This window comes from Saimiri boliviensis, chromosome 7 (genome assembly GCF_048565385.1).
Source record: "Saimiri boliviensis isolate mSaiBol1 chromosome 7, mSaiBol1.pri, whole genome shotgun sequence".
Taxonomy (NCBI): domain Eukaryota; kingdom Metazoa; phylum Chordata; class Mammalia; order Primates; family Cebidae; genus Saimiri; species Saimiri boliviensis.
This window is the reverse complement of record NC_133455.1, coordinates 8881634-8894283: the sequence shown is the minus strand read 5'-3', so window position 1 is coordinate 8894283 and position 12650 is coordinate 8881634. Positions and strand designations below refer to the sequence as shown.

The window sequence follows — 12650 nt, the reverse complement described above, 5'->3', positions numbered from 1 at the left end:
GTTCCCCATCAGGGTGGGAGACGTGCGTAGAGACTGGAATCTGAAGCAGGGAGGACTGCAGAGCGATCCCAGAGGAGTGGTCAGAAGGTTCTGGAGGAGACCGCTGGTCAGACCAGCCCGTGGTCTGGAGCCGCCCTCCCGGAAGGTTTTCTGTGTTTCTTTCACCAGGTACGTGCAGCCCCCAATGATCAGCTTTGAAGCTATTTTTGAGCAGAGCACTCCAAATTCGCCCATTGTGTTTATCCTGAGTCCCGGCTCTGACCCTGCCAGCGATCTTATGAAATTAGCGGAGCGCAGTGGTTTTGGAGGAAATCGCCTCAAATTCCTTGCAATGGGTCAAGGTCAAGAAAAGGTAATTTGTGGCTGGAAGAAACTAGCTCTAAATGTAGGGGAGGTCCCTGGTGTCTGCTGAGGAGGAGCTAACCTGGATTTAAGCTGAGTGTGCCACGCCACGGATAAGCTGGATGCATTTCCGAGCTAAGAAGCAGTCATGAAATGTTGGAAAGGTGACAGTGATAGTTGTGGCTTCACAACCTTGTGTTGTGATCATGGTGCTGTGCTGTTTTCTTTTTTCCCCTTTTCTTTTTGAGACAGGGTCTCCCTCTGTCACCCAGGCTGGAGTGCAGTGGTATGAACATGGCTCACTGCAGCCTCCACCTCCCGAGCTCAAGTGATCGTCCTGCCTCAGCCTTCCCAGTAGCAGCTGGGACTACAGGCACATGTCACCATGCCTGGCTAATTTTTTTTTTTTTTTTTGTATTTTTTGTAGAGAAGGGGTCTCACCACGTTGCCCTGGCTGGTCTTGAACTCCTGGGCTCACGTGATCTTCCCACCTCAGCCTCCCAAAGTGTTGGGATCACAGGCATGAGCCACAGTGCCCAGGCTGTGCTGTTTCCAAAGCCCTTCCACACAGCCCTTACCTCCCTTAGTCCCTGAAACATCCCTGTTGTGGATCAGGATTGTTATGCCCCCAGCTGCACGGCCAAGGGAGTGGGTTGAGAGAGGCTGAGCCCAGGACCATTTGGGACAGAACTGGGGCATGAATCCTCCTACCCTTTTGAGCCAGTGACCTAACCCTTCTGAGCCAGTGAGCTTTCTTTGCTGTGGTCCTGCCTCTCTGCGTCACAATGCTCCCTGCTAGAACTCCGTACGCAAGTTCAGTGCAATGTGAGACAAAGCTCTCAGGAAAAGCCTGTGCATCAGTAAGTGTGACGGTCACAGGCACGTGTGTTGGGGTCAGAGGGAGCTGACTGCCAGTCCCCGCTTTGCCATGAACTGTCTGCGAGGCTCTGGGCAAGCCCCTCTGCTGCTGGAAGCCCTGGGTGACATGAGGATGGCAATACCCATGCTGGATGGCACAGGAGGCAAGCCCCTGGCACCCGTGAGGCAGGCCAGCTCTCTCAACCCGGAAAGAAGCAATTGTAACGTCATCACTCATGTAAGTTTTAAGCTATTTCAGAAACCAAGACTTGCTGTGCGTGTTTAGCTTGTTTGTGCTTTGAATTACATTTCAGAGGGAACATGGTGACTGTTTTCCAGGCCTAGGTCCCTTAAGATGTTACAGTGGCCGGGACGGTCCCTACTTCCTGGTGGGCTTTAGCTGTTCTCTTGCAGCCCTGCTCAGGACTCCTCAGGGGACAGGAGTGACCATGTGGGAGAAGTTGGGTCTTCTCAGGCCAGGGAGGCTGATGAGGGCAAAACGCTCACCCATCTTCTGGGCTGTGTGTGACCCGCTCAGTGAACCCACGGGGCCCATGAGGTTTCTAAAAGATGGTTTCTTTGAGGGCTCCCCCTGTAGCACCTGGATCCTTGGCTTTCTTCTAGCTTCTGTTGGAGCCGGCCATCGCCTTTCCGTGGGCGCGGAGTGGGTCTCTGAAGAGCACAGGGTTGGGTTTGGGCGGCAACTCACCCTTCTCCTCCGCCCTCTCCCTGGCGCAGGTGGCCCTGCAGCTGCTGGGGACTGCGGTGGCTCGCGGGCAGTGGCTTATGCTGCAGAACTGCCACCTCCTGGTCAAGTGGTTGAAAGATCTGGAGAAGTCCCTGGAGAGGATCACCAAGCCCCACCCGGACTTCCGCCTGTGGCTCACCACGGACCCCACCAAGGGCTTCCCCATTGGGATTCTGCAGAAGTCCCTAAAGGTTTGCTTCAGGACAGACACCACCATGCCCACCACCCAGCTTCTCAGATCACTACCATTTTGCTGTGTGGTGGGGTGTGTGCGTGCGTGTGTAGAAATGAGCCTCAGGGTGCAGTTGAAACCTCGTGGCTGAAACCCTTCTCAGTCCCACCTCTCTCTCTCTCCAGAGGGAGCCGCTGTCCTGGGTTTGGTGTCTGTGACTCCCGGGCCTGTCTCTACCAATTCTTCACGTGTCCCTAACAATATCTAGGCTGCTGTTCATAACTTCATGGGCCCACCTGCAGCCTGCAGGACTCTAGTGCTGACGGCCGAAGTTTTGGGTGGTTTACACGCCCCATTTAATTTATTCTCCAGGGAATTCTTCTGGAAAGGTTTTGCGTCCCCTCTCTTTCTCTCTCTGGGGAGGCGGAGGGAAGATTTTACGTTCATTTTATAGTAAAGGATCTCATGGTTCAGAGGAGGTCAAAGACCCTTGACCCTGAGAGCTAGAACTTGTCCTTTCACTTCTTAGCCTGGGCCCTGGACAAGAGACTACCTGTTGGAGGTCTCGGACAGATGGCTCCATAAAGATGAAGGGAAAGCCAAGGGCCGACATTCTGCACGCTCCTCGAAGCTCGTGGGCCTGCAGTTTCCATCAGTTAGTTTTCTTCTCTTCTGAAGGTTGTCACCGAGCCGCCCAATGGGCTGAAACTCAACATGAGGGCGACTTACTTCAAGATCTCTCACGAAATGCTGGACCAGTGCCCGCACCCGGCCTTCAAGCCGCTGGTCTATGTGCTGGCGTTCTTCCATGCCGTGGTGCAGGAGAGAAGGAAGTTTGGGAAGATTGGCTGGAACGTGTACTATGACTTCAATGAGTCTGACTTCCAGGTGACAGCGCTGCCTCTCCTTGGAAACAGCGTCCTTAGGCGGCCGGCCGCCTCCCTGACTTTCCTCCAGTTCAGCCACAGCACGGTTGTGCCATCCCAGCTGCCGTATCAGAACGTGAACAGCTTGGTGGGTTTCAGTATAATGAGCGTGTTCTCTTCTTTGAAGGTCTGCATGGAAATTCTGAACACGTACTTAACGAAAGCCTTTCAGCAACGGGACCCGAAGATCCCATGGGGCAGCCTCAAGTACCTAATTGGAGAGGTAGGGGTGCCCGGGGATCCTTCTGCAGGTGCTTCTGGGGCTACAGAGCTGTGACCTCGTGCCCCTGTTTTCCTCTGAGCCCTCAGGGCCTGCCTCTTCTGCCCCTGCTCCCTTGGGTCTCTGTGATATTCTCCCCGCTCCCATTGGTGGTTCTTTGTCCTAAGTGAGCTCCGTTCACACAGAGGTTCCCTGAGCCGGACCCGTGGCTGGGGATTCGGGCTAGGCGTCCTCTAGCCCCTTGCCTCACCTGGCTCCATAGACTGAGCTCACAGGAACCTCTCCCGGCTGTCTGCGTGTGGCTCAGGCAGTGACATCAGTTCCAAAGACAGAAGCAGCTGCTGGCTTCTTTGGCGTTTGTTTGATGTGTTTTGGGGACTGTGCCTGCAGCACAGGGGTTCCCAGCACTTCATGAGGGCTGCCTCCTGCTTTGGGCCCTGTCCCTTGGGAAGCCAGCAAAGCCACAGAACACTCGTGTGAACAGTGGCCCCACAGATTATGCCGGTCCACGGGTTCGGGCCTTCCAGCAGCCAGGCCGCAGGAGCCTCTTGACCCTGGGCAAGTCTCTGGCCCCGGGTCCCCAGGATGCGCACAGTAGGTTCTGAGCCCCTGGCTGGCTCTTGGGCCCTCTGATTTCAGGTCATGTATGGAGGACGGGCTATCGACAGCTTTGATCGCCGCATCCTGACCATCTACATGGACGAGTACCTAGGGGATTTCATTTTTGATACTTTCCAGCCGTTCCACTTCTTTCGGAACAAGGAGGTGGACTACAAGATCCCTGTTGGTGACGAAAAGGAGAAATTTGTTGGTGAGATTTCTCAGATACAAAAAGTTATTTTCTAGGCTTTTTCTAAGGGATACCATGCATTTCAGCTGGTTCCTCTCCTGGCAGGGGTTCCTCAGCTGGTCAGGTGTGGTCTGTTCGGCCTGTTAGGTGGCTTGGCAGATGCCTCCTTGCTGCAGAGTTGATAGAGTGCAGATTTCCCATCCTGGAATGATGGTCAATAAATCAGGTTCCACCTGGAAGGGCAGAGTGGCCATGGTAAAGCCCACTGAACCATTTTCATAAAAGATGAACATACAGCTGGATTGGGTGTGGTAGTGTAGAATTTTTACATTAAAAACATGCATTGGCTGGTCATGGTGGCTTGCACCTGTAATCCCTTCTTTGGAAGGCCAAGAAGGGCAGATCACTTGAGCCCAGGAGTTCAAGACCAAGCGAGATCCCATCTCTACTGAAAAAAAAAAAAAAATCAAACACAAAAAATAAAATAAAGTTAGTTGAATGTGGTGGTGAACACCTGTACTCCCAGCTACTTGGGAGGCTGAGATGGGAGAGATGCTTGAACCCAGGAGGTCGGGGCTGTAGTGTGCTGTGATCATGCCACTGCACTCCACTCTAGCCTGGGTGACTGAGATCCTGTCTCAAAAAAAAAAAAAAAGTTGCCCTCTAAACAGTGGAAATTAGTCTTGCGTGTCTGGGGACTTTGAGGCTTTGGGTCCTGAGAAAGCGAAGGTGGCTGGACAGTGCCACCTCCGTGGTTCTCTGTGATTGCAGAAGCCATTGAGGCCCTCCCGCTTGCCAACACGCCGGAAGTGTTTGGTCTCCACTCCAACGCTGAGATTGGCTATTACACGCAGGCAGCTCGGGACATGTGGGCTCACCTGCTGGAGCTGCAGCCTCAGACAGGTAAACTCTACTCCGGATGACTCATTAGTTTGATTGGGGTTTTATGATTGCTTCTCGTAGCTTTCCCACATTGCTGATGCCTTTCCCCGAACCGGCAGGGTCAGGAGGCCCCGGTTCCGCACACAGATGCCTTGCTTTCTCTGAAAAGTGTCCTGGTTTTAGGGGAATCCAGCAGTGGCATCAGCCGCGATGATTATATTGGCCAGGTGGCCAAAGACATAGAAAACAAGATGCCCAAAGTCTTTGACTTGGACCAGGTGAGGAAGCGCCTCGGAACGGGAATCTCCCCGACTTCGGTGGTGCTCCTGCAGGAGCTGGAACGCTTCAACAAGCTTGCAGTCCGGATGAGCAAGTCTCTGGCTGAGCTTCAGAGGGTGAGCCTACCTCTCTCGTGCAGATTACTGCCTAATAGGTAGCACCTGGGGTTCTCACCGAGTCTTGCCTGATTGCTCTTGATTCTAAACAGGCCTTGGCTGGAGAAGTTGGAATGAGCAATGAGTTAGACGATGTGGCCAGGTCTCTTTTTCTCGGGAATATCCCTAATATCTGGAGGAAGCTTGCTCCTGACACGTTGAAGTCCCTTGGAAACTGGATGGTCTACTTCCTGCGGCGGTTCAGCCAGTACATGCTGTGGGTAAGTGGCACATCACTACCTCTCTGTCAGCCTAGACTTCCTCAAACCACCTCCCAGACCCCTTTCCATTCCCCAGCAGTAACCTCTGTTAAAGTTGACTGGGTGCTCTGGGAATGGTCTGAGATGCTTACAAGCATATCTGTATCTTTGTTTTTCCTTTTTTTATTTTCAGGACTTTGAAGCATACTACACACACCCGATTATGTTATCTAAGCGTTTATCTGGGCACTTGTTCCATATTAGTACATAGAAAGCGAGCTTGTTCCTTTTTAGAGTATGCCGTTGCACAAATGTTCCATATCCTTTCTCCTCCTTCCGTATCCTAAAAATATGGCAACCGCCTACATTTAGGTGGTTACCATATTTTTTTTTTTTTTTGCTAATACAAATAACATTCTGGTGCACATGTCTATGAATATGCATAGGGTGTACTCCATGGGTAAACTCTGGCAGTGGAAGAGTTGGATCTAAGAGCGTGTGCGTGTAAATTCTGCTAGCGCTTGTTGGATTGTTAGAAAAGACAGCGTATGAGTGTTTATTTCCTCACCGCTCCACAACACTGCGTACCTAACAGGTGAAAATCACAGCTCATTGTTTTGCTTCGCAAGGCTTTATGCTGGGTCTGAACGTATTTCACATGCTTTACAGACATTTTGTGTTTCTTTTTCTGTGAACTGTCTTTTTGTATCTGGATTTAATTTTTAGTGAGGTCTCCTTTTCATTGATGTTTAAGAGCTCTTTGCATATCAAAGAAATTAGCCTTTGGTCTGCCCGTGTTGCAGATGTTTCTCTCAGCCTGTCGTAAGTCTTGACTTTGCTTACAGTATTTTTCCCATAGAAAAGTTTTACATTTTTATGTAGTCAAACCTACAAGGCTTTTCTTTCTTATTCTGGGCTTTGCATTTCCTACTCCATGGTATGGAAGCATTCACTGGAGATGTGGTTCAGTTCTTTGATGGTTTTCCTTTTATATCGAAATCTTTGATCTGCCTAGAATGTGGCAGTTCAGGTTGTTTTTCTCAAACAGGCTGCCAGTTGTGCCAACGCCATCTTTGGCCACTCAGGTGAAACACGCACGTCTTTTATCATAAACTAAGCTCCCAGGCCAGCTTTGCCCTGGCATTGGATGGCAGCCCCAGGCTCCTGGCACTTGCCCTCTTTTCTCCCCAGGTTACTGAGAGTGAGCCCAGCGTGATGTGGCTCTCGGGGCTGCACATCCCCGAATCCTACCTCACGGCACTGGTGCAGGCCACCTGCCGGAAGAACGGCTGGCCACTGGACCGCTCCACTTTGTTCACACAAGTGACCAAGTTCCAGGATGCAGATGAAGTGAATGAGCGGGCGGGACAAGGTACGGTCAGCTCGTGAGGGATCCACAGCCTCTCACTTAGGATTTCTCTCCTCGAGCCACCTCCGAGTCAAAGGGACAGGCATAGTGTGGGCCACAGTGGGCCAGGACATGTTTGAAAGCCAGCCTGCTGCAAAGATTTCCTGTGTCTGCGGACAGCCTGTATCTTGACACCTCTGAGGGTGAATACGGAAGTTTCTCTTCCACTTTCTCCATTGAGACCTGGGGTCAACGGCAGGGGAGACCTGAACCATGTTCACTCCGCTAGTTCATGGGAAGTGGGCTTCTAGGTCAGAATTAGCTCTTGCAAAAACCATCAGGTGGCTTTCCTGTAACCCTTGACAGGGACCGGGGCATGGAGCCACCAAGCAGTGTGGACTAACTTGGCCGGAACTCTTAAATTATGCCATAACTTCATCTCTTGGATACTGGTTACTGACTGCACATGAGAGCTGGAAGCTGCTGTTTCCCGGGGTCATGTTGTCTTAGAGTTTACTTAACTGCAAGGAACAAAATCTCTTTTGAGATGGCTAGTGGTAAAGATGTAGGGACTCTCCCAGGTCCCGATGGCAGGGGAGCTGGCAGGTGGCCGGGGCCACATGAGCGTGCTCCTCTCTCTGCACGTCTTCTGGGTTCTCCTCCCTGGAGACCACTTTGTGAGGCTTTGACTTCCTGCTCCGAAGCCACTTAAGCTCACAGTGTAGCTGGGGTTGCCATGGTGCCCATTCTGACTCTGGTAGCAGCCTTGGGGGGGCCCAGGGTGGTCTAAGTGCATGTGCCTTGATGCCTCATTCTTGGGGGAGAGGCCACCACCCCACACCCACTTCTCTGGGCCATAGAGGAGGGCTATGGAGTCTGCTGCCTGGGCTGCTCCTCTACAGAGGGACGGCGGGCAGGACAGAAGCGCTGGAGGAGGGCCTGGGCTGTGTCCCGGTGTGCAGGGGAGGAGGCCAGCCAGTGGCCTGTGTGTTGCTGCGTGTGCACCTGATAGAGCCATTCCTGGCGGGCCGTGGATGCTCCGTTTGTATCCAGGCTCTCCCCTGTGTCTCTAGGATGCTTTGTCTCAGGACTGTACTTGGAGGGTGCTGACTGGGACATAGAGAAAGGATGTCTTATCAAGAGCAAACCCAAGGTGCTGGTTGTGGACCTGCCGATCCTGAAGATCATCCCCATTGAAGCCCATCGCCTCAAGCTGCAGGTGAAGGCCCAGCCCCTGCTCTCTGACACCAGGGACCTTCCTCTTCTGACTGTAGTTACGGCTGAGGTGGTTCCAATAGTCCTTTTTCAAACAAGGGTGCCTGAGCTTTATGGGCCGGGGGTAGTCTTGGAGCCATGATAAAAGCTACAGAAAGCCGCTTCCCGGGAAAGGCACGCGGTTGCGCACATGCGTGTGGATGCTATCTTTCCACAGGTGGCGGGCTCAAGTTGCAATCCTGTGGTCTAGACTAACCAAGGGGAGACTCCCTGCCCTCTTGTGAAATGCTGCAGACGTTGCCTGAGTCATAAAGTGGTTTCCTCTGGTGTGGACAGCAGATGCCTTCTGCTCTGCCTGGGCCAGGACCCACTTTTAACCAGTGTCTCTGTGTGAAGCCAGGTCCCCGTGAAGCTGGTAGAGGGTGGCCTTGTGAAGCCCCAGCCCTGTGTGTGTTCTCAGATGCAGTCTTGCACAAGGGCCCCCTGCCTGTCAAGCACTTTTAAGACTGCACCTTCACCCCCTCCACCCTCTCTCCAAGGGGGCGTCTCACCTGCCTTTCCCTTGCAGAATACCTTCCGGACCCCTGTCTACACCACCTCCATGAGAAGGAACGCCATGGGTGTTGGCTTGGTCTTTGAAGCTGATCTCTTTACCACCAGGCACATTTCTCACTGGGTGCTGCAGGGAGTATGCCTCACCCTGAATTCTGATTAACCTTTGGGCGAAGAAAGCTGCTTCATGAATTCTGCATCTGGGGCTGGTCAGGAAGAGTGACTGGGTCTGCTGTCATTTCTTGGGGCCTCTCAAGAGGCGGGAGAGGGATTGAACTGATTTTTCATTTGAAATTGGCCATTTACATACAAATTAATCTGAATGGTTTTGTTTTTAATGCTACTTTTAAAGGAATCTATATAATCAACAAGTAAATACTGGAGAGTATTTTAAGATGTGTGGAGTTTTCTTTTCCTTCTCTTTACATACAAATTAATCTGAATGGTTTTGTTTTTAATGCTACTTTTAAAGGAATCTATATAATCAACAAGTAAATACTGGAGAGTATTTTAAGATGTGTGGAGTTTTCTTTTCCTTCTCAGAGAACACTTGATTAGGCAAAAGTGCCTGACATGCATCGCATTGGCACAAGGGAGAATCCTCATGTAAATTTCTAAAGGTGTGTTTTTTTGCCATCCTGGTCTGTTTCAGCAGATGCACCTTTTTGGCAAGAAGGGCTGATGATGTGGGCACAGAGCAGAAGTGGCCAGAGTCACCTGCGGCCACTTCTCCCCCTTCTAGAACTCTCTGGCCCTGGCTCTTCTGGCTCTGAGCTGCCAGGGTGACTGTGAGCTGTTCAGCTTAGTGTTTAGTTCCTGCACCAGATTCTACCCCCGCCTGCCTGGGTCTATGTGGCGTTGGGTGAGGACATGGAACCTCCAGGACCAGTGGTCACTGGGCACCTATTCCCTCTGTGCACCACGAGGCTGGCCACCTGGAGTTGAGGGGTGGCTTCACTCCCCGAGGCAGGGCAGGGGCTAGCTGGGGCAGCGCAGTGGTGGAGGCCATCACAGGCAAAAGCAGCTTCCCACAGAGCCTCAGGAGCACAGAACATTCTCAGGACTAGCTGTGGGCAGGGAGGAGGCAGGAGTTGTCTCTGGGACCTGCTGTTGCTCCCCCTCTGGCAGTGTCCTCCAGCCCTCAGGTGGTTTAATAAAAGACACAAAACAGAAGGAAGGCAGGTTTAGAAAATAAAGTTTGTTGGGATCTTAAACATTTTGGTTAAACTAACAAAAAATATGAACACACGTTCAGGCTGTGGTGCTGTGAGGAGTAGCGTCGTCTTATTTAGTCCCTTGAGACACACACAGGAGCTCAGTGATCGGTGCCGCCCGGGGAAAGGTTGGTCAGGAGGTGAAGGGGGGTCTCCAGGAGGGAGCAGGGGCTGCTCGGCCAGGCTGCCCTGGAGCCCGGGGATAAGGTCAAGGTTGGTCTGTGTTGTTCTGACTTGAGAATGAATGAGGCATGTGACTATCCGGCGTTGTGAATATCAGGAGTGAGGCAGCTGTGGCCTGGGCTTTGTCCGCAGCGCACTTAGGTTACACGGAGCGAGATGAGCAAGCGATTCGGCACGCAGGCGTTTGGCCGCAGCAGTTAGGAAATACATATTCGGCAGCAGGGGCACGATCATATTTTGGTGTCAAGAAGAGGGCAAGAGGAGCAGGAGAATTGGTCGGCAGGGTGAAAAGAGTTTGGCATGCATGGGAATGAGACAGAAAAGTTGTGGCTGAGACTTCCTGGAAGTGCTCACAGTGCACGGACAGCGCGGGGTGGGCCTGGCGGGCTTCACACAGTTCTGTCGGCCCCCGGGTGCTTCCTCACCACCTTGCCTCCGTTCACCTGGTCAACCGCCAGCGTCTCCACCTCAGGCTGCGCCTGCGGCGGGGCGGCGTGGTGGATCCGATGCGCCACCCCGACGTGGGCCTTATGTGGCTTCTCTCGGGCCGGGCTGTGCTGCTCGCTGCTTCGGTCGGAGGCGATGGGGGGGATGACGAGGGGCCTCTCTTTGATGAGGTGGACCTCGGCAGACTCCCTGGCCAGCAGAAATGGGGTGGGGTCGGGCATAGCATCCACTGGTTCCCGCAAAAGGAGTTTCCTGCTCTCTGCCCCGAATCTGTAGACCTCTTCAAATTCTGGGTGCAAGGGGGCCGAGAGGCTCTTTTTCATGCGGCGGCGAGGCGTTTCAGGCAGCTTGTCTTTGGGGGGTGCTGGCTTGTAGCTGGCCAGCACGGGGCTCCCTGACGGGCTGGCATCTGAAGTCCCGCTGGAGCTCATGAGCTTCTTCTTGGCGGCGTGCAGCTGGGAGGTCAGGTAGGCGATGGTGCCGGCTCGCTGCTCCAGCTCGCTGGACAGCAGGGTCAGCTTGTGACTCTTGGCCTTCAGCTCCTCCAGGTACTTCCTCTCCCGCTCCTTGATGGTGTTCTCCAGCACCGTGATCATCGCGTTTTTCTGCTCCAGTTCTTTCAACAACTCGGCATTTTCCTTCTCTTTCACTTTCAGCTGGACTTCCAGTTCTTCATATCTTTTCTTTAATTCGCTGCTTCTAGAAGTCCCGTCTCCTACAAGAATAAGCCAAGGAAGCAGGTGAAGAACTCATCAGACTGAGGCTGAGTGGTGAGGCCTCTACGGGGCAGGTGGACCTTTCTGGCAGAGGGCCCTGTTTAGGCTGTGGGGGGCATGCAGAAGGCAGGCCTGAGGGGGTCTGGAAAGGCCCCTCCCATCCCCAAGGCAGAGAGAGCAGGGCATCTCTGAGGCCCTTTCCAGCTCTTAGTTCTCTGGCTTACTACATAAAAGAATGTCTCCAAACCTTAAAGAGGCTGAAGTTAAAACAGGCAACTGTAGAGTATTAGACCTCACCAAACACTTAGGGTTAAACTGGCAGCAAATCCCTCTGTCTGCTCAGATGGCATTTATGAAATGCCTGCTACATTCAAAGCACCGTTTGAAACTCAAATGTAAAAAGAATTCTCCATGTCTTATCGCATTAAAACTCTGATGTTGAGAGGAGAAGGGGTGTGGGGCTGTCACCTTTGCTCTGCCACTGCCCCCCCCACACACACACACTCTCTCTCTCTCACACACACACACTCTCTCTCTCTCACACACACACACACACACTCTCTCTCTCTCTCCCACTTTCTGCTCAGAGACTGAGCTGTCCTCCTTTCTGTGGCTCTTGCCCTTGGCCCTTTGCTGCCCTGCCCTAACACCTCAGGCCTCCTTCTGCTGTCCCTGTCCTCACCCAGTCCTTCGGCAAATGCCAGCTGCCTCCTTCTCCTGCTCCTCTGGCAACCTGCAGTCCCTGGTCACCTTACGTAGCACCCTTGGCTCCCAACCCTGGGTCACTGTCCTGCTGCTCCTAACGCTGCCTGGCTGGCCACGCTCCTTGTCTGGCCCCTAGGAAGTTCTTTCTAGATTCTTTCTTGCTGGTCTGGAACTCACCTTGAATGTTAACTCCTGACTCAGTGTCTCCTGTGCACCACTTCTCCAAGTGAGGGCCGTGTGACACACCCTCAAGTCCAGAGGGCTGCTCTGCTTCCTGCATTTTGACTCTCCCAAGAAGACGGGATGGAGACATTGCACTCACCATCCCAGCCTCTCCCCTCCCTGACGGTGCCTCTCTGCCGGCTGTTCTGTGGACTCGTCCCCTCCCTAGGCCCTCCCTGCTCTGCAGCTGGCCTTGGTCCCACCCCCTCTCTGGTCTTCCTTTCAGTCCATCCTGTATTTAGGAAGCTTGGTCGCCCCTCTAAATATTCTTCTCCTCTGTTTAAAATGGTTCCTCACTGCCTAACAAAATCCAAACTGCTGGATGCTTTCCAGTTCCTCAGTCTGTCCCGAATGTTCTCTGCTCCCACGGAAAACATGACAAATCAAAGCTTCCATCTCTCCCTAAGCTACCACCTCTTGTTCTGTTTCTACTGTAACCTCCGTCCTTGACCTAACTCCAGACGTGCAAACCATTT

General features: G+C 52.8%; 2 protein-coding genes across 7 annotated transcripts in view; one reads left to right on the top strand and one right to left on the bottom strand.

The window, feature by feature from the left end:
- DNAH10 (dynein axonemal heavy chain 10) overlaps positions 1-9241 on the top strand; it is a 175775-nt gene extending 166534 nt beyond the window's left edge. The window contains exons 69-79 of one of the 2 annotated variants that reach the window (XM_039471919.2): positions 169-352; positions 1939-2139; positions 2799-3008; positions 3174-3269; positions 3906-4077; positions 4828-4959; positions 5122-5333; positions 5426-5593; positions 6764-6944; positions 7994-8139; positions 8704-9241. In XM_039471919.2, coding sequence (XP_039327853.2) covers positions 169-352; positions 1939-2139; positions 2799-3008; positions 3174-3269; positions 3906-4077; positions 4828-4959; positions 5122-5333; positions 5426-5593; positions 6764-6944; positions 7994-8139; positions 8704-8850 — 1849 coding nt within the window. In that variant the 3' untranslated portion in view covers positions 8851-9241. Of the gene's footprint in view, positions 1-168; positions 353-1938; positions 2140-2798; positions 3270-3905; positions 4078-4827; positions 4960-5121; positions 5334-5425; positions 5594-6763; positions 6945-7993; positions 8140-8703 lie in introns of both variants that reach the window. The other variant, XM_074402071.1, reaches the window with a different exon arrangement.
- A 624-nt stretch (positions 9242-9865) lies between these two features.
- Positions 9866-12650, bottom strand: part of CCDC92 (coiled-coil domain containing 92) — a 33374-nt gene continuing 30589 nt past the window's right edge. For all 5 annotated transcript variants that reach the window (XM_039471747.2, XM_039471746.2, XM_010347656.3 and 2 more), the window contains exon 4: positions 9866-11246. In XM_039471747.2, coding sequence (XP_039327681.1) covers positions 10474-11246 — 773 coding nt within the window. In that variant the 3' untranslated portion in view covers positions 9866-10473. The remainder of the gene's footprint in view (positions 11247-12650) is intronic.